Source organism: Octodon degus, unplaced genomic scaffold, assembly GCF_000260255.1.
Source record: "Octodon degus isolate 3935 unplaced genomic scaffold, OctDeg1.0 scaffold00213, whole genome shotgun sequence".
Lineage (NCBI taxonomy): Eukaryota > Metazoa > Chordata > Mammalia > Rodentia > Octodontidae > Octodon > Octodon degus.
The window spans coordinates 3,230,524-3,249,132 of record NW_004524789.1 but is presented as its reverse complement, the minus strand read 5'-3'; the positions used below and the strand labels follow the sequence as shown (position 1 = coordinate 3,249,132).

The window sequence follows — 18,609 nt, the reverse complement described above, 5'->3', positions numbered from 1 at the left end:
ATTAAACTTCATTTTTCTTCTTCTACCATATTGTTAGTTCCTGCTCATCTTTTCATTAATTTGTTTTTCAGATGTGTAGCCATGAATTTGCTTCCTGAACTGTATCTGTAGCTCAGTACAAGGTTTGACAAGGACTTCCTTGCCTCCAAATCTCACAGTCTAAAAAATTAGCTCTTTTGTTCTTGATATTTTAACTTAGAAAGGCCCTGCCACATATTGAGGGAAGATAATCATATTCGACAAAGGACTAGAATCTTGAATATAAAAATACTTCTAGAACTAAATGAAAAGAAGAAAGTCACTTGAAGGATAAGGGAACAGTATGCACACATGAATATCTGTGTTGAAGAAAAGGAACTTCAAAAGCCAGCCGACATAAAAGATGTCATGTTAGTCAGCAACCAAATGCAAAATGAAAGCACCATGAGATTCTGTTTCATATTCGACTAATTAGTATGTATTAAAGGGTGACAGTATCAAAAATTGTGGAGTTGTCAGTAGTCTCAGACTTGGTGGGAGTAAATCTTGGAGCAATCATTTTGGGAACAAATTAGGTACCAGATTAAACGTGCAATCGTATGACCCAGTAATTCTACTTGGAGTAATTTGTGAACAATGTGAGACAGTAAAACCACCGAAAAGGACACCAGCATCCATCAGTAATACTTTAATGGATATATTTACTGTGGTGTATTTATTCAGCTGGTCACAGTAGTCAGGAAATCAGTGAACTATCAGTGTCGATATAGCTGAAACACATGACATTAAACAAAAAGGCCACTCATGGGAATTCATAAGATAGTCTTTCCCTTCTGATTATGTAGAAATGTATATCATAACGTTCTATTTCTAACGTTGAGTTGGACAATCTTTCTCCTTTAAAACTGATCAATCCATTACATATAGTTCTATTTATGGTATATCTTATTGTTAGTATGTCAAGAATGTTTATGCTCAATAGCCATTCTTCTCATTTTAAGAATACTCAAAACATCTGTTTGGCGAGCACAAGGCCCTTAATTTGATTCCTGGTACCAAAACAAGCAAACAAACAAAGCGTACTCAGTTAAAGATTCTTCAATGGAAAAAAAAAAAAAAAAGATTCTTCGATGGGATTTTTCTCTTGGTGTTGAAATTTAAGCATTGAATAGAGTTAAATCACAATAAAATATTTTTGGAATCAGCTCGTATATTCATTAAAAGTTGTGTTAAGTAGAACTTGTATGCCTCTAGTTAATATTTTCATAAAAATCATGAAGTAACTATAACATTTATAATATTTTACAAGTCATGATGGTACTGTGATCCTGGAAAAGCTCAGTTGAACAGACATAAATATCAAACAGATACTGAGCTGAAAGTTTATGGAAAGAATGTTGGTGAGGTAACCGCAGACACTCTCTTGAAACCCCAACTTTGCAAAGCCTTGGGCTCAGATTCCTGTGGGCCGATTTCAGGGGTCTTCTAAGATGAAAAGACGCAGAGACCCTCACAACTCCACGATCTTTCCCAGCTTGCTATGGGCTCCGCATGAGAGTGAGTCAGGCACCGTGAAGGGCTAAAGGATGATGGGTTGTCTTAGTTACTCTTTTCTTGTTGCTGAGACAAATACCCGACACTCAAAATGAAGGAAGGAAAGGTTTATTTAGCTCACAGTTACTGGAGGTTTCAGTCCATACTCAGCTGGGTCCAACGCAGAGCAGCACAGAGCAAAAAAGCAACCTTTCATGGTGGTGGCAAAGAGCAAGAGCGCGAGGGAGGGGTCGCAGCAGCTCAAGCAGCTAGCTTCTCTTCCCACCTTACATTGTAAATGCAAATTACCTGCCCCAGGGTAGGGGAAGTAGTCACACCTATGGGTACTTCCCAGTACTTACCCACCTATAGGTAATCCCAGCAGTACTATGACCCATAATCCCAGCCTTGGATCACACATAATCCCAGTGGATCATGAGTTAACACAAACTCTAGAAGTCCTCACCCCATGACTGCATGAGGCTTTGGGGGGACAACTAGACACAAACCATAACATGGGTGCATATTGTTTTTAGATTTTACTTCTACAAGCAGCTCTGGTGTTCTTTTCTGATCCTTTCTCCTTTATTTTCTCTCTAGCACATAGAGTAAGACTTTGTGTTTCCTTGTATCTTTCTTTTACTCTGAATTCTCAGCAGAGGTGAATCCTGCAGTGAAATGTGGTATGGGTGTGTGCGTGTGCGTGTGTGTGTGTGTGTGTGTGTGTGTGTGTAGCGGGGGAGCATTGTGGAGAGACCCTTCGGGATGGGCCTGTGTTCCTGTACCTGAGGCAGCCGTGACAGTGATGTTGGAGGGGTTCCGTCAGATGGGGTCTTCATCCAGAATTGCGGGGCGTAACGGAGGAGGGACACTTGTCTCCAGCATTCCAGAGATACTACCTGCTATTAATAACAAGCTGTTGCTTATTTTTCGCTTTCACTCTCCGGTTTTCATGAAACTTGATGAAGTTACATGGTCATCGTGCAATTTTAATGCCGAATACAGAAACACATATTGGGTTAGGCAATAGGATGAAGATAAGACTGTGGTGCCTTATCAGTGTTGTAAGTTGTGGAGTCCCCTTATTAAAGCTGACGTTGTACAAAATGCAAAAATCCACAAAATAGACTAGAATTAATCTTGGAAAAAACTTCATAAATATTTCACATGTTGGACAAACATTTCAAACACTTGTCTTTAAAAATTTTGGTATATGTGTTAGTGTCAGCCGGAAGTAGAATTGCTCCTGGCCCTAAAGTGTTAAAGAAAATAATTCTAAAATATGGCAGCACTTCTTAAATAGCATTTTGTTTTCCTGTCTTTCTTCTGGTTAATGAATTTTTTCTAAACTGTTGTTTAGAGAAGTGTTAAGAAGTAATACAGACAAAGTGTGCAGACCAAAGTCAGGTTCCTTAGACACCGCCCATGCTTGCTGTAGGCGCAGCTATTCCAGTAATAACAGTTGGACCCTGTTAGAGAGTCTCACTGTCTTTTTCTTTAACTCATTTCCAATTTTGAAAGAATTTGTTGAAATTGAGTCATTTGGAAAACAGGGATCCAGCTGAATGGATTCTGCTTTAACAAGTGATACACCCCGCACATTTCATTAGTTTAATGTTTTTGTAGTGTCTGATCATTTAGAAGAATCACAAAGTCTCTCCACACAAATCCAAGTCCATGGCTTTGCAAAGTTCTGGTTTTCCATAGAGGGTCTGTGACCTGCGTTTGCCTGTGCTCTTGTATAAGCATTCATACTAGTATCTTTGGGCTACTTCTGTATGAAGTAGTTGAGGGGAACTGCCACTTAATAAATGTCGCAGACTGTTTTAGACCAGTGTCACAGAGGACAGTAGGCTGTAGGCGTGGTAAGTTAGAAGCACAGAGAAGAGGTACTTAAACCAAGGGCTGTCACACAGGGGGGACAGCGTCAGAGTAAAAGTGTCACACACAACCCACATATACACAGCTCTTTTTTTCCCACTAAAACAACATTTACTGCTATAAGATGACTTACTAAAGATTTTGCTTTGAGCCCCTTTTTTACCCTCCAGCTCCTAAATGAAACTTCTGGGGCTGCATGTCATTGAGGTTGGGACTTTGCTCAGCTCTTATGCGTTCTACTGACAATATCTATTTTGTACTCCTTTTTCTCACCGACGCTGTCCCCTCACCACTGAAAAACGAAGACTGCTGCGTCCACTGCATCCTGGCGTGCTTGTTCTGTGAATTCCTGACCCTCTGCAACATTGTCCTAGGACAAGCTTCCTGCGGCGTCTGCACGTCAGAGGCCTGCTGCTGCTGCTGTGGGGACGACGTGGGGGAGGGCTGCTCCTGCCCGTGCGACATGGACTGCGGCATTATGGACGCGTGCTGCGAGTCTTCAGACTGCTTGGAGATCTGCATGGAGTGCTGTGGGATCTGCTTTCCTTCATAGACGTTGGTCTTTCTTGTGCGTTAAAACTGGAGAACATTTTTGGAATTTTCTTCAAAGGGATTGAAAAACACATAGTAAGATTCTGTTGGAAGAACTTGGTATTTGCACTGTCGACTCCTTATTGTTAAGTATTCTCTTAAGCCATTTTTTTTCACCAGTCTACATGGTTTGTTATGTGAAATTTTAACTACTTAAACTGATTTTTGAAACTTTGTAATAGATTATGATAACTGAAGTACAACATACACACTCATACACTTACACAGAAGAAAACACCAAAAAATATTAACTGTATCCTCTTTTTACTGATATTTCTGTTTCTTCTCCTTAGAAGAAACAGAAGTATTTGAAGTAATTGCTCCAAATATATTACTTCTCAAGTGGGTATTAAAACCAAACCACTTATGTTTTATATTTATCTGCTAGATGTTGAAAGCAATATATTTAATTTAAACTTCAGGAAACAACCTTCCTCCCCACCTGGACACCGAGGTGCATGCGGCACTCTCTTGCTGCCTGACCCCTTGTTTACTAGATGCCGAATGCCAGTTTCGGTGTCTTCTAGTCCAGGCCTCAAGGGATGAATATCAGCCCACAGTTGTCCACGGCGTCATGCCTGTGGTAGAGGAAAGAGACTGTTCAGAAGCAGAGTATCCCAGAACACATTGAGAATTATAGGAAGAAGGAAGACACAAAGGGCCACAGGAATAAACAGACAGGAACCACCTCAGTATTGAGGAAGGCTTCAGGAAACACGAGGGAGCTAAGTAGACCCTCTTAGAACGAGGGCTCCGTCTACCACTTAAATGAATTGCTTAGATCTAGGAGCCAAGTTCTAGATGGATGGCCTGAACTGTGCGCGCCCCTACTCAGTGTGTAGAAAAATTCCTACAGCTTCCCCCTGTTTTAGGTGGAGGGATACGAATTTTTTTTAAATGATATTTAAATAAGCCAAAGCATACCCTTCTATGTGTATGATTAAAATGTTACAGTAGATCCACTAACTACCCTGTGAAATAGGCTAGAGTTTATAGAAATACAGATTATTTTTAACAAATTTCATTTATTAGGAGATATATTAATATTACATCTCGCTATCCTGATTTTGATTTTTTTCAAAGGATTTCTTTTGAGAGCTTCAAGTCTGCTGGAATCATGCTGTCTGCTTGTTTTGGTTTGTTTCTTAACTATGGTTATACTTCATAAATACAGTTAATCTTGGATATAAACTATTCCTTTTTGGGGGGGTCAGGCTCAGCCCACCCTAGGTGTGGGGCTGGCATGGCATGTGGCGCCGGGGATCGATCCATGGTCCCTGCGCTGGCCTAAGCGAGCACTTTAGACCGCTGAGCTATCTCACGGGTCCCAAGATGTAAACCATTCTTTCCAGTACGGGGGCAACCCTGACATTTACCAGTGTGATCAAATTAAGTATTGCAATTGTAAGATACATTAAGCCCGTCTGGAAGGTAATGCAGGAGGGTGGCCATTGCAAAATTAATCAGATAGCCACAGAGTCCTAAGTGTGGGAAGCTTAGAAGAAAAGGAGATGTATTTCTGTTGTATGTGTCCTCCTGCGAATTTGGTCTCTCCAGAATTATAGCTTGGTTTTGTTCACGGTAATTCCTTAGACAAATTTTGAAACTAGGATTAATAGTTATTGTTAGTATTTCTGGCTGATTACCCAAATGATAATAAAGTCCTATTTTTAGGAAACCTAAATTTATAAACGATTTTTAAAACCTGAATTGTGTGAAGCCTGTGGTTTTTCTTTTGAGATGGGTCCTAGTTTTCAGTTACGTTATTATGTAAGGCCTTAAGAAGAGAAAAAAAAATGTTAACTAACTCATAGTTCTTTTTCGGTGGTATTCACGTAGACATACATACATAACCTTTAAATTACTGGATTTAAATACAGTTCCGTACACAGCTATTTTTCTTTTCTTCTAAAGCGTGTCTTTGATTTGTTACATAAAATGATGAGGATATAATTAGCTACATATACCCAAAATTAAATTATATTCATGTATTAGTATAGAAGAATAGTCTCTACTCATAGGCTCATAGAACTTGCTCGTGACCTGGAGTTGTTAGAAATTTGACTTGTTAATCTGCAGAAATTTTCAGCTAAGTGGTTTGTCCGATACTTAAATATATCCTTTTACTATTTGCAGTGAAATTACTAACACATTTCAAATAATGCTTCTCTGTAACAGACAACATTAATGAATACCAGAATTTATTTTCATAATTATACATCTAATACTTTTCTTGATTTGATTACTTCAAGCAGTTGTGCCATAAAGAATCTTGTGTAATTAAAAAGTTTTAAAAAGCATAAAAGTAGACAAATGTGAAAATAGTTTCAATATATTGTAGAATTTCTGTATGTTAAACGTCTTACTGAATTATGTGACCGTCATAGCTAAGTGCTATAATTTTGCAGTTATGTACTGCATTTCCTTTTAAAAGTGGAAACTTGATGTTAAATATTTTTAAACTGGACCTGTATTATCGTGAATATATTTTAAAACTTTAAAAATGACTTCTTTGTTGTGCTTTGTCATGTTTTTATATCTAATTGATACAGTAATAGACTTATGTTTGGCTTCACTTAACTGTTATTTGCAATCTCAGATTTTTCTTTACTTCTTATTCCTGTTATATCCCTTTCTGGAGACTACCTTCTATATGTAATGTTCATAACTGATCTGTAGAGAAATAGAATGTGTTACAAGTGAAAGCAGAGTTGATACATGATATCAAAGCGCAACACTCTTTCAAAAACTCACATCTGTCAGACTTTAAATTTCATACCTTTTTCGTATATTTTGTTTGCTTCCTCTAAGAAAGTTTTCTGCTTAAATAGATGACAGTTGATTTAAAGGAGAAGGGTTGGGCTAAGAGAGAAGGCCGACAGCTACTCGGGAGAAATATTCAAAGGAGAATTCTGTCAGAAATTTAATTTATAATTCTGATTTCATGTACTTATTTGGAGATTATATCTTAACTTATAAAATTAAGCAAATTTTCTATATGCTGAGCTTAAACAGCAAAAAATGCTCGGATGTATGAAATTAGATATTCAATCTATCGAATATTACTCTCTCTCAAAAGTAAATCACCAGATGTGATTCCATCTAGGGATTTTTACTGGTACATTTTTTTAAAAATGTTTTTCAGCTATGTACACAAGAAAGTAGAACTCTTTCAGAAAAGGGGAAGTTGCCATTTTATTTTGTGTCCTTCCAACATGATCATCTGTATACATTTTCTTCACCTGAACACAGTGTCATTTGTGCAGTTTAAGGAGTAACCGAGGCAACCTGGTGTACAGCCTTTGCATTGTTCACTTTTATAAACTCTCCCGACACCCTAGACTCTCCTGGTATTGATGTCAGACGTCACTGATGAGGTAGCAAAGACTTGAGCGCAGGGACTTGATGACTTACCTTTAATGCTAATTAAATGCTTCACCTATCTTCCTGATGGAATAGTTCACTCATTAATAAGATTATTTTCAAATTATTCAAACCTTTACAACCGTTCACTGTTGGATTGCTACAGCCATGCAAAGGTACAAAGTACAATTTCATCAAAGACTGCAATACCCGTTTTTATCTTCCTTCTATACCAATGTAGTAAAGTGAACCAGGTCAGCATACCATGTTACCGTATTGATTGGTTTGTTCTCACCTTTATTAGTCACAGTTTTGACTCAGGATTTGGCATTTTAAGGAAGAACTTTTCACTTTTTACCTCCATCTACTCCTGTAACCAAGAAGCGTATGGAAAGTGCTTTCTCTCTGCTTGACATGGAGCTTCAAAAAAGTCACATAATCCTCAAAAAGTTGCAAGCCAGAGAAGAAGCTTGTCACTGCTGTGAGAACACGGGTAGCTGCACCCGTGAGGCTCCTGTTTGTTACTTTCCATTAAAGATTGTCTCCAGAGATTTTGGTTAAAATGGAAAAGTTGGTGGAGAGAGGACACTGCTGTAGTTCTGCTGTGGAGGATGAGCTTAACAAACGACACCACTGGGGAGTGGATTCACAGTCCCTTCCCAGGGCAAACTGTCCTGTGAACAAAAGGCTGGGCCATTTGCTGTGAGGCACTGTGACTCGAAAGATCACTCACGTGATCACATTTTAACGAGGTCAGTAGACAGTCTGGAGATTAACAGATTATAAGCCAAGTCTTGGCTCTCCTCCCACCCTCCTCTGCCTCCAGAAGTAGAGCGGGTAGGCAAGCAGAGATCGTGCCCAGTTCCTCATCCAGGTGGGGCAGGATGTGGTGTTTGGTCAGGTCATGCAGGTGAGGGCAAGTACTCTCTGCCTTCTCACTGACCGGTGGCTAATAGTGTTCCCTTTCTGTTGTTTGTTTATTATGTATACCCAGAATCCCTCACTTCATGCCATTTAGTGGACACTAAAAGCAAGTCATTTGTTTCTGAGGTTATCCTGAAGAAATCATTTTAGAAAACTGGCTTTTGACACATTGCCAACATCGGTTACAGCTGTGTGTTAAAGACAAACGCTTTTGCGCTTAGGCATTCTCTTCTAGGCAAGCCCTTTTTTGCGAAGTTCAGTTGAGAACATAAATATTAGGAAAATGGTGCAAAGCAAATTCAAACACATTCTAAGTTAAGCTTAAAAAAAATTGAAGTTCTTAAATTCTCTCTGGTGCTTAAAGGGTAGAAGCAAAGGAATTACAGTCCAAAGCCAAGAAAGAGAGTGTACAAAAGCAGCTGATCCACTTGACATAGTTCATAGCCTTTTGCAAAGGAATAAAAGCCTGTTGAGCGGGGAACCAAAAGATCTCATTATAGAAGGAAGCCAAACCATATTAAAGCTTGTGCACTAGTAACTATGTCTAAAAACAGCCTGCTGTTTTATATTGAACCAATACATTTCTTAACTTGGTAGGCTGCAGTGTACAGAAGTACAGAGCCTGTCTGCTGGGTGCTATGCCAATTACAGATGTGGCGGAGTGGTGTCAAACACCTACAAACACTTAGCGTCGCACACAATCTTAGGGTGAAACAAAGGAGGTTTGAAATGTCACCTCAGAACCTAGGTGGCACAGTTCATCTTGTGCATCTGACTCCGAGAGTCTTAGAATCACCTTTTATTATATAATTTAACATGGACGTCACAGGCTCCCGCACTCAGAATGCACAATTCTTTCAAGGACATGAATAGTGCCTGAGAGAGGAGAGCGTCTTTCAAAGCAGTACCTTCAGATGACGAGGCATCTCTGATCAACGTGCAGAAGCTGCATTTTGTTGATACCGAGGAGAGTACAGTGAATGACCCAAGAATATGTACTGCTTTCGGTTTCATTCGATCATTGGAACGAACAATTGGAACATATTTATGCAATTATATTTTAGCAAACTGTTATGCCAGTTTAACTACATAATACATATTCTGGCAAAAAAAAAAATATGTTAACTTGCAATCCAAAAGCAATTTAGCAGCTGAGGGCATTATTTTTATCTAATTATTCACAAATTAACGAACAAAATTAAATTCCAATCACTGGAGAAAATGAAGCAATGGTGAGGCTCAGAACTACAGATTAGTTAAAGCAAAGATCTGCAATGCATAAAAGAATTAAAGCATTTCTTTTATTCAAACTCAGTGCTTAAAAAAGAACAAATCCATCATCTTGAAATTTGACTTGTAGCTTGACATTAAAAATAATATGAGTAGAATTTTCAGTGGGATAAGCACAAAACTAGTTCAAGTTGTGTCACTCTCAATTACTGTACTCAGGTGGTGTACCCATTAAAATTCCCACTTGTGGGTTCCGCTCACTATGCAAATGGGGTCATTACCTGGAGAATTTAATTGGTTATGACACTAGGAGCAGGACTTTTCCTTTCAAAATAAACCTACTTACACACATTTTCACTAGAAATTTGATTTTATATATACTTTGGATTATTTTGTTCTATAAACACCTACTAAAAGTAGACTGTTCTTGCATGTTTACTGCTTGGGTATAATTCAGTGGCTACAAATTACTTTGATAAGCCTTTGCCTATAAACTGATGAGAATGAATCTTTTTAATACATTTCTTACCAAAACATTATAAAAGAGGTATGTCTTTCAAACTATCTATCCTATGTGGATACATTTCTGGCGAAGTCTTTTTCTGGCATTTAATTATAATTTTCTCTTTCATAATAGCTATAAGTGCTCACTTAGAGAGACATTTTTCTCCACATCATCACCTTGAAAAATATGTAGAGCCCTAACCTGCTCTCCTAGATGCCTTTTTCTATTGGTACACACAGAGAATGACACGTAACGTGAGGTGCCACATCTGTAACACAGGGTCTTAGTATCACTGACAGGACAGAGAGGGGACTTCAAGTTTTTTGTCTCAGGCAATGCGAGAGATACTTCCATCATGAACCACAAAACTACTGAATTTAAAGTGCAGAAACTACATTGGAGTCAAAAATGTAGGGCTGCAGACATCTATCTAACCATGGATTTTTATTGATTGTGCAGATTTCAACTGGAGAAACCGAGGTGCTAACAAGAAAATTGGTAATGGTCTAGATTTACAACGAACACTGAAATTCGGGAATTCAATTCCTAGACACTGACGCTCATCACAGTTCCCACAGTGAACCTGAAACAGGAACAGAATCGCTGTAACTATCAATGGGATGAACTCAGGGAAGCACTGACTATTCCTGTAAAGACAGGGGCAGTGTAGTCTTCGTTTTCATTACTATACCAAGTTGTCCAACAGCCAAGATTTTTATCTCTAGAGAGTATGTTTCCTTTAAGACAAGTATTCTAAAATCAGAGAAAAAGTAATTCCAAGGATGTAAAGAAGGAAATACTGCGAAATCACAACTGGACCATTGGGCAGAATTTTTAACATCTGTAACCACAGGAAATTTCCCATAGAATATCAAGTATGGATCCAAGTCTCTGACATTCATTTTTCTATGATATTTCTAATTGTGCCTGGAGGATAAGAAGGGGTTGGCGCATCCAATAAATATAATGATTTACATGCACGGAGCTCCCTTTGAAGTTAATAGGACCTTTGGAAAGGAGAGTTATGCACCACGAAAATGAAGTTCAACATGAATCTAGGTCTTTCTTTTTAACATGCAATGGTACTGCCGATTCATTTGGATTTTCTTGGTGCTTATCTGTCCCTTGTATGTGATGTTCAGGTTGGTTTTGAGTGAAGTGCTGCATGTGTAGAGGAAAGATAGTCAAAAAGAGAGACTGTGGCCAGCCCGTACCTAGGGACCAGCCTTGCAGGGTAGTATCCAAATTGACAGGGCTTGACATTTGTAGCGCTCCCTTAGCTTTTGAAAAGGGAACCATAGCCACTGTCTTATTTGATCCTAAAAGCACTAGACTCTTCCAATTTACAGATGAAAACCCGGGTAGAAATCACTTACATTCACTTCCTAAATAACACTGTTAGTTACTGATAGCTTTTTAGTTCTATCTAATCCGTATGCATTCTCTCTCTCCAAACTGAGACACCTATTAACACATTCACACCCCAGGCTCTAACCAGCAAAGGTGACCAACAGACGCTTCTCCATTAACTGGATGAATATGTGCAGCATCAGTTAAGCCGTTACAAACTTATTAACGGGGTTGGGCTGATTGATCAGGCCTGGTAATGGGCTTTCTTTAGTTTAGAAGTGTGTGTGTCTGGAGGCAGGCAAGTGTTGTGTTAGCTTGTTTTGTGAGCATTTTTACTCATTTTTGTGAGTTATTAATTTTATTACTAAAAGATATTACATTAACATTACAATATTAGTTACTAAGTTTCTTAGTAAGTTACTCAATTTTATTAGTAATTTTTATTCCTGAATCATTGTTTTAGGTTGCTTTATTAAAAAATTGCATATGAATAAATAGATTTAATTGCTGCCATGGTACTTGAAGCTGGGATAGGAATACCTGGCTTGGCTATAGGATTTTTAAATGAAAATATAGAGCTACTTGTGCTACGTATCTCTCACATGCCTTGACTCCAAACCCAATCAACCTACCTGCCATATGTTACTGTCTTTTGCTACTTAGACTCCATTTTTTTTTTCCTTAGGCAGATGAGGAATGATGAATTTTATGTTTTTCAGAAGGCTGTGCTGTGCATTCTTCATGTGCCCTTCTCATTGCATTTGCTGCCTCTGCTTCCTTTTTTTAATGTATTTGATACAGGGTCTCACTATGCAGTTTGGACTCGTAGTGCTTCTCCTGTCTTCAGCCTCCCCAGCACTGGGGTTACAGGTGTGCGCCACCACGCCCAGTCTCCGTGGCTGGCTCAGAGCACCTAGGGGGAGAGCCGGGGCGGCATGCAGTACAGAGGATTGAACCCCGGGCCCTGCACTTGCCTATGCAGGCGCTTAGTCTGCTGAGCCATCTCACCCGTCCTGCCTCTGCTTCCTTTTTGGTTTTTGCTTCCTGATTTTCCATGAACTTTGATTGAAGATAGACACTGGTGGGATAGTGGAAGGTGGAAGAAGTCAAAACGTGCACCTTAACCCTGCTCCGGAGCATCCTTCTTCCTAGCTAGAGGGTTGACAGTTGACCCGTTCCTTCCTAGATGGGTTTGCCTGTGTGGTGGCCCCTGATACTCAGCAACTCCCTGCTCTGCTCTTCTGAAATGGGAGAAGAACTGGTTTCTCACTGTTTGTAGTTCCTGACCCTTCAAAGTCCCTTGTTGGTTTCCTCACAACTATTGTTCTGCGAACAGTATCCTACATTAAGCTCCCTTCCATTAGGCTCGAGTGCACCTTCTGCTTCCTGCCAGGGAGCTGAAGAGGTGGTGAAGGTGAGTGTGTCACACCTGAGTAAAGGTGCACGTTGTCTCAGTCCACTCTTGTTACTCCTTATTTCTAAGATTCAGCATCCCCAGATATTTGTTTCTCTGTAACAGGGACAGTTATTCATACACAGGGACAGCTACACTCGACACTCCAGCGTTTTCCTCAACTCTTGGCTCAGTCATCTCTCATGCCCTCAGTTACCACTGGCCACTGTAACATGTAGGAAGTGGGTGAGGCAAAGAAAAAGGGTACCCAAAGCTTGTGACTTTGAGGTTACCAACATAGCTATAGGGTCCCTAGAGGTGACAGTTTTCTTTTGTTCCTCATGACCTGCAATTTATCAAAATCATGATCAACATAAGCAAAGTCACAGCAAAAAAAAATCCAAGCTTGGAAATTAATCCACCCCAGAAATGTCTTATTGGATGATGCTAGATATATGTAAAAAAAATAAATAAATAACAAAACAAGCTAACAAAACATCTATGTGCCTCCAGATACACACACTTCTAAGCTAAAGAAGATCCAGCACTGAGCCTGACATATCAGCCCAACCCTGTTAATGAATTCCTAACAATTTAATTGATGCTGCAAATATTCATCCAGTTAATCAAGAAGTGTCTATTGGTCACTTTTGCTGGTTTAAAGCCTGTGGGGTGAACTTGATAATAGGTGCCTCAGTTTGGAGAGAGAGAGAGCATACAAATTAGACAGAGCTAAAGCGACGAGGGACAGGCACAAGTGCTCTAAGAGTAAAGAGATCAAAGGAAAGAGAATCCCCTGGTGAGGACATCTTCCTGGGACAGGAAACAAGCTCGCGTTTGGAGAATGCAGCCATTCACAAATGCAGTCTGAGCTGCAGAGACATTGGGAAGGACGGGCAGCAGGGAGTGACAAGAGGAAAGAGTTCAGCGAGGAAGCACTTGAAGGTCTTGCTGCACAGTTTTTATTTATTTATTTTATTATTATTATTTTTTACATTTATTTAGTGTGTGTGTGTGTGTGTGTGTGTGTGTGTGTGTGGCCAGCTCAGCCCACCTGGGGGTTGAGGCTGGCTGGTATGTTGTGCTGGGGGATTGAACCGCGGTCCCTGTGCTTTGCCAAGCTTGTTCCAAGTAGGTGCTTTAGACCACTGAGCCATCCTACTGAGCCATCTCCCCGGCCTGCTGCACAGTTTTTAAAACTCTCCTAGAGGCAATGTGAAGTCACCAAGGATTTTAATCCAGGTTATGAGAAGACCAAATTTATGTTTTGATAGATTTTTACTAAGGACACAGGAATGGAGAATAAACTTGGATAAGCAGTGAAAAGAATGTGTGTGTCCGTCAACATGCACAGAAGGCAGTGACAGCCTGAACCATGGCGCTGGCTGCGGGGACAGATGTGGATGAAAGAACTGAATCAAGTCCTTGCTGGGAGACAGCTGAAAGACTGTGACTGGAGATGTTAAATGTGGCCCGTTGTTTGTTTCCAAAGCCAACCATGTGGATGTGGAAGTCTAGGTCGTAAGAGTTTGGAAGATCATTCATATTTCAGGACAAGAATGTTTTGTTGAAGCCAGGCATGGTGGCACATGCCTGTGATCCCAGCACTAGGGAGGCTGAGGCACGGGATCACTGGGAGTGTGAAATCAGCCTGGGCTACAATGGGAACTCCAGGCCAGACTGAGCTGCATAGTGAGACCTGTCTCAACAAGAAATAAACAAACAAAAAGTGTCCTGTTGTCATTTTTTCCTTAAGCATGAAAATGAACTTGGAAGTGCTGGGAACCAGCACTAGAAATCAGCATTATAATTCCTATTAGACTTGGTATGGTAGCGGTAGTAGTGCATGTGCTATCCAGGCAGGAGAGTGAAATCCTCCCGTTCCCTCACTTACTGGTGCTGTATGGGAGCTAGGTGATGGGGGAGAAAAGAAACCAGGAGCAAGGAGACTGGACAGAGGACACCAAGAGTGTCTGGCATATGTGAGATGTTCAAGTGTGTGTTGATTGAATGAATGAACACATACATACACGTGCTCACACACGTATCATAATGTAAAGGTTTTATTCCATGACTGCTTTTGTTTTGAGGACATAAATAATTTAAAAAGCAGAATGGAATATGTATTAATAAGAAACATCGAATGATGAAAGGATAAAATTCTCTACCTGGCTATACTCTCTGGCTTGACGTGTTTAAACTAAATCAACAGATCACTCACCATTTACTTGTTACTCGCTGGTTGGTTCAATGAGTAATCATGTGGCTGGGTTAATGAATCCGTTCCGTTCCCGTCCTAAACCCTGCTGCATGACTTCAGTCCCTTTGGTTGGCCTCCCGCAAGCATATTTTCCAAAGTTCTATGCTTGGCAGTCCTCGTCTTTCGTGGCACCTGATGCAGGTTCTCACGTCAGCCTGCCCCAGTGTTTGCGCTGGCCTGTGAGGGTGTTTACCAGCCCCGAGAGGCCACCTGATTTGCTGTAAGTTCTGAGCGTTACGCATTACGTTTCCCTGGGCCTAGTAAAATGCCCCAAGCCTGTGCTAACCATTTTATTTTCATAGTACATGACAAAGGCTCCATAGAATGAAATTTTGCTTCTTTAAAAAATAATTGCGCTGTGATGAAAATACTTAAATTCACATTGAAAATACCAATGAAATTTCAATGAGTTCCATAAAGAAAATTACCAAGATTAATAAGGACGAAGGGGCAAAAGGCAGCCACATTTTTTTTTCCCTAGTGGTAGAAGCTGGTGCTTGGAAAGGAATAACTACACTTCCGCAGGCAGAAACTCAATTTGCATCTGGACACTGGATCATCAAATAGAATCTGCGGGCTTTTATCTGTTCTTGCAAATATTTATTTTGAAATAATTGTTAAAAATATGGTAGGCAAGGCGATGGCAAACGCAACCATAATATGAAAGCCTCAATTTTGCCAGAGCCTAGAGAAGGCTTTCTTCCACGACTGCTTCGGTTTTGAGTGAGCACGTCAGAGCGGAGTTGTTGCCTGTTGAGGCGTCCTGTGATAAGTTACCATTTATTTGGCTTACATTTTCTTTTAAACTACATATTTTAGGTGCTTGAACCTAAAGTATGATAAATTGTACTGAAGTAGGAAGGTGCTATAGAGGTTTAGGCAAAGCTTATCATAAAAAACTACCCATTTAAGAATATTTTAATGTTTAACATTGACATTTTAGTCATTCCTTCTTTAAAGGAGACCATTCATGTGGTCAACTGACCATTTCCAAGGGTACCAAAGTTAATTTTTAGTACAAGAAACCATTTCATTTTATGCTTTTGTAAATTTGAACATGAAGACAATATGAAAAACACCAAAATGCATCAGTATCTTTAATGAAAATGTTTATGTTTTCCTAGATTCATTAGGAAATTCACACTACTTATAAAATGGCAAACTATCACCAAAAAGTTTTACCAAATAAAAAAAAAAACCTGGTGGCAATTGCATGCCAGGTTTTCATTAATGAAGTATTACACTTGCATGCTTTACAACTAGAGGGGGCGAGGTGGTTGTCATGTATTGTAGTGCGCACAGTCTGATTGTTGCAGAGCAGGCATCTGACAGAAATGTTTCAGTTTAGCACAATGAATTTACCTGAACCCTGTCAAGCATCACATTGCAATTCCAAAGTATTGCTTTGAATATTATATGTTGAGAAACAGAAATACATTTGTTGAGATAGGGTTTCAAATCCCCTCCGGTTCATGTCGTTGCTGGCATTGTGGCTAGGCTCATGTGAGCCCAAGTTACTCTGTGGGGGGTTTACCAATAGTGAGTGTCACTCACTGCATCAGGGTTGTGAAGGAAAAGATAACGTTGAAGGTAGGCAATCAGGAGCTTCACCAGCATCCCAGCCAGGACTTAGCATATCCAATTTCCTCAACAGTAGAAGGACATATAAAACATAATCCTTTTCCAAACTACTTAAACAAATTCACATGAGAAGTTGCTTAGCTGTGGCCTTTGTGTTTTGTTTTGTCTGTGCTAATGATAAACTTTACTGAAAGACTTCGCCAAATTCTATTTGCTCTATTGTCTCAAATGTTGTGATCATCCCTTGTTGATACAGTCAAGTTTCCTATTTTCTCACATCTGAAGTACACGGACACTGTAATGTAGACAACAGATACATGGAAACTAACTCAGAAACTATTAATATGAGAATTTTCAATGACTTTAAGGGCCAAGCTAGGCCATAGTCTCCTCTATAGTGTGCCTTCGGAATACCAGGACATTTTATTATACTTTCTTCTAAGGCCTGTGAATTCCATCATGAATTTGCTGTGTACTTTGGAAAGATTTTATAGTGCAGACATGACCACGTGATAGGCTTCTTCTATCCATAGTAACTTTTAAAGTCTAAGATGTGGAATAAAGACTACTTCCTTAATAACACCTAAGGAGCAGAGCCAGAGAGGCAAGAAAGTACGCAAGGTTCACAGTTTAACTACCATAAAAATTACCTCCCCCTTTCGTTTGAGAAGTGTGGCAGATAAAAGTAGTTTCAATATTCCACCACTGCATTAATATAGATGTTGCACAGATGTATTAAATTTTTCTCTCGCAACACTGTGCTCTAAGAAAGTAGTAAAAGTATTATGCTTGCATGATACTGATTTGACATGTAGTCTGAGAAATACATGAAATGTTATATTTTTAGAGGACTTGACTTATAAAAAGTCATATTTGAGAGAGTGTCGAATCAATTCTCAGAGATAGTTTATGGTCCAGGGACTCCTACTGGGAGAAACTGGTAGGGGCGTGTGTACTGGGAAAAAGTGGTGTGCGTGTGTGTGTGTGTGTGTGTGTGTGTCCTAACCAAAGAAATACTGAACTATATTGTACTGTACTTTATCAAGGTAGAATAAAAATCATACCATCCCTAAGTTTATTTTTGTAATAGGTCATCATATTCACTAAGTTTAAGAATTATGTTCACATTATTTTCCTGGTTATAGTTTGTACCTTCTAGTTGCTTCTAACTCAGCTAGAAATACGTATTTCTATCATGAATGGGTGAGCTATACAGGTATATGATCACATAGAGCTCTACATGCATCTTTGATTATAACCATTTATATCCTGAAAGTCATCTTGAATAACTGATATGAAGAAAGTACGCTGACATTTTAGTATCGGAATCTGACTATAATAATGACATTCAAATTCTAGTTCTCACTTCCAAGAAGAAAATTTAATGGCAAAATAACTCACTTAAACAGAAAACATGGACAGGTAAAGTGCAAATAAATAGAGTTATACTCTACTGGGCAAATATTATCAGAAACCATTGGCAAAGTGTCAAAAGAAGATTCATGGAATATCCAATTGTGGTGCAACAGTCTATCACACCTGCAGAAGAGTTGAGAAAGAACACTACACTCTTGGGGAAGATATTCTTTTATTAGGACTGTGGGAACCCCTTTTTCACATGAATTTAGAAAGGTGAAACATCATAACAAGTCTGGTATCCTGCCAACATATCTCCTGTACTGAAATGAAAAAGGACTTCAATTTTTTTCTATTTACCTACTATAATCTTACAAAAGTAATTAATATTATAAATCAAAACTCTTCTAAAGTTGCTTGAGTAGTGATGAAGCATATTGAATTTTTTACTGTTGAAAGTTTCAGAGACTTTTGGCAGCATAATCCTGCTACTTCTGGGGCTTTGCCTCTAGCTTTTCATTCAGGTAAATTATAAGACTCTGAGAAACCAATGTTCAGTATTCTTCCTGTGATACAGTGATACCTGGAACATGAAGATTTTCAAAGGGAAAATGATAGTTTATGAAGTGTTTCTAAAATAGAGAATAATATTTATTTATTTTT

General features: G+C 39.2%; 1 protein-coding gene across 1 annotated transcript in view; it reads left to right on the top strand.

Moving 5' to 3' along the window:
• Mdfic (MyoD family inhibitor domain containing) overlaps positions 1-7,362 on the top strand; it is a 68,902-nt gene extending 61,540 nt beyond the window's left edge. The window contains exon 3 of the mRNA XM_023705063.1: positions 3,699-7,362. Within this exon, the coding sequence (XP_023560831.1) occupies positions 3,699-3,946 (248 nt within the window). The 3' untranslated portion in view covers positions 3,947-7,362. The remainder of the gene's footprint in view (positions 1-3,698) is intronic.
• The last annotated feature ends 11,247 nt before the right edge of the window (positions 7,363-18,609 follow it).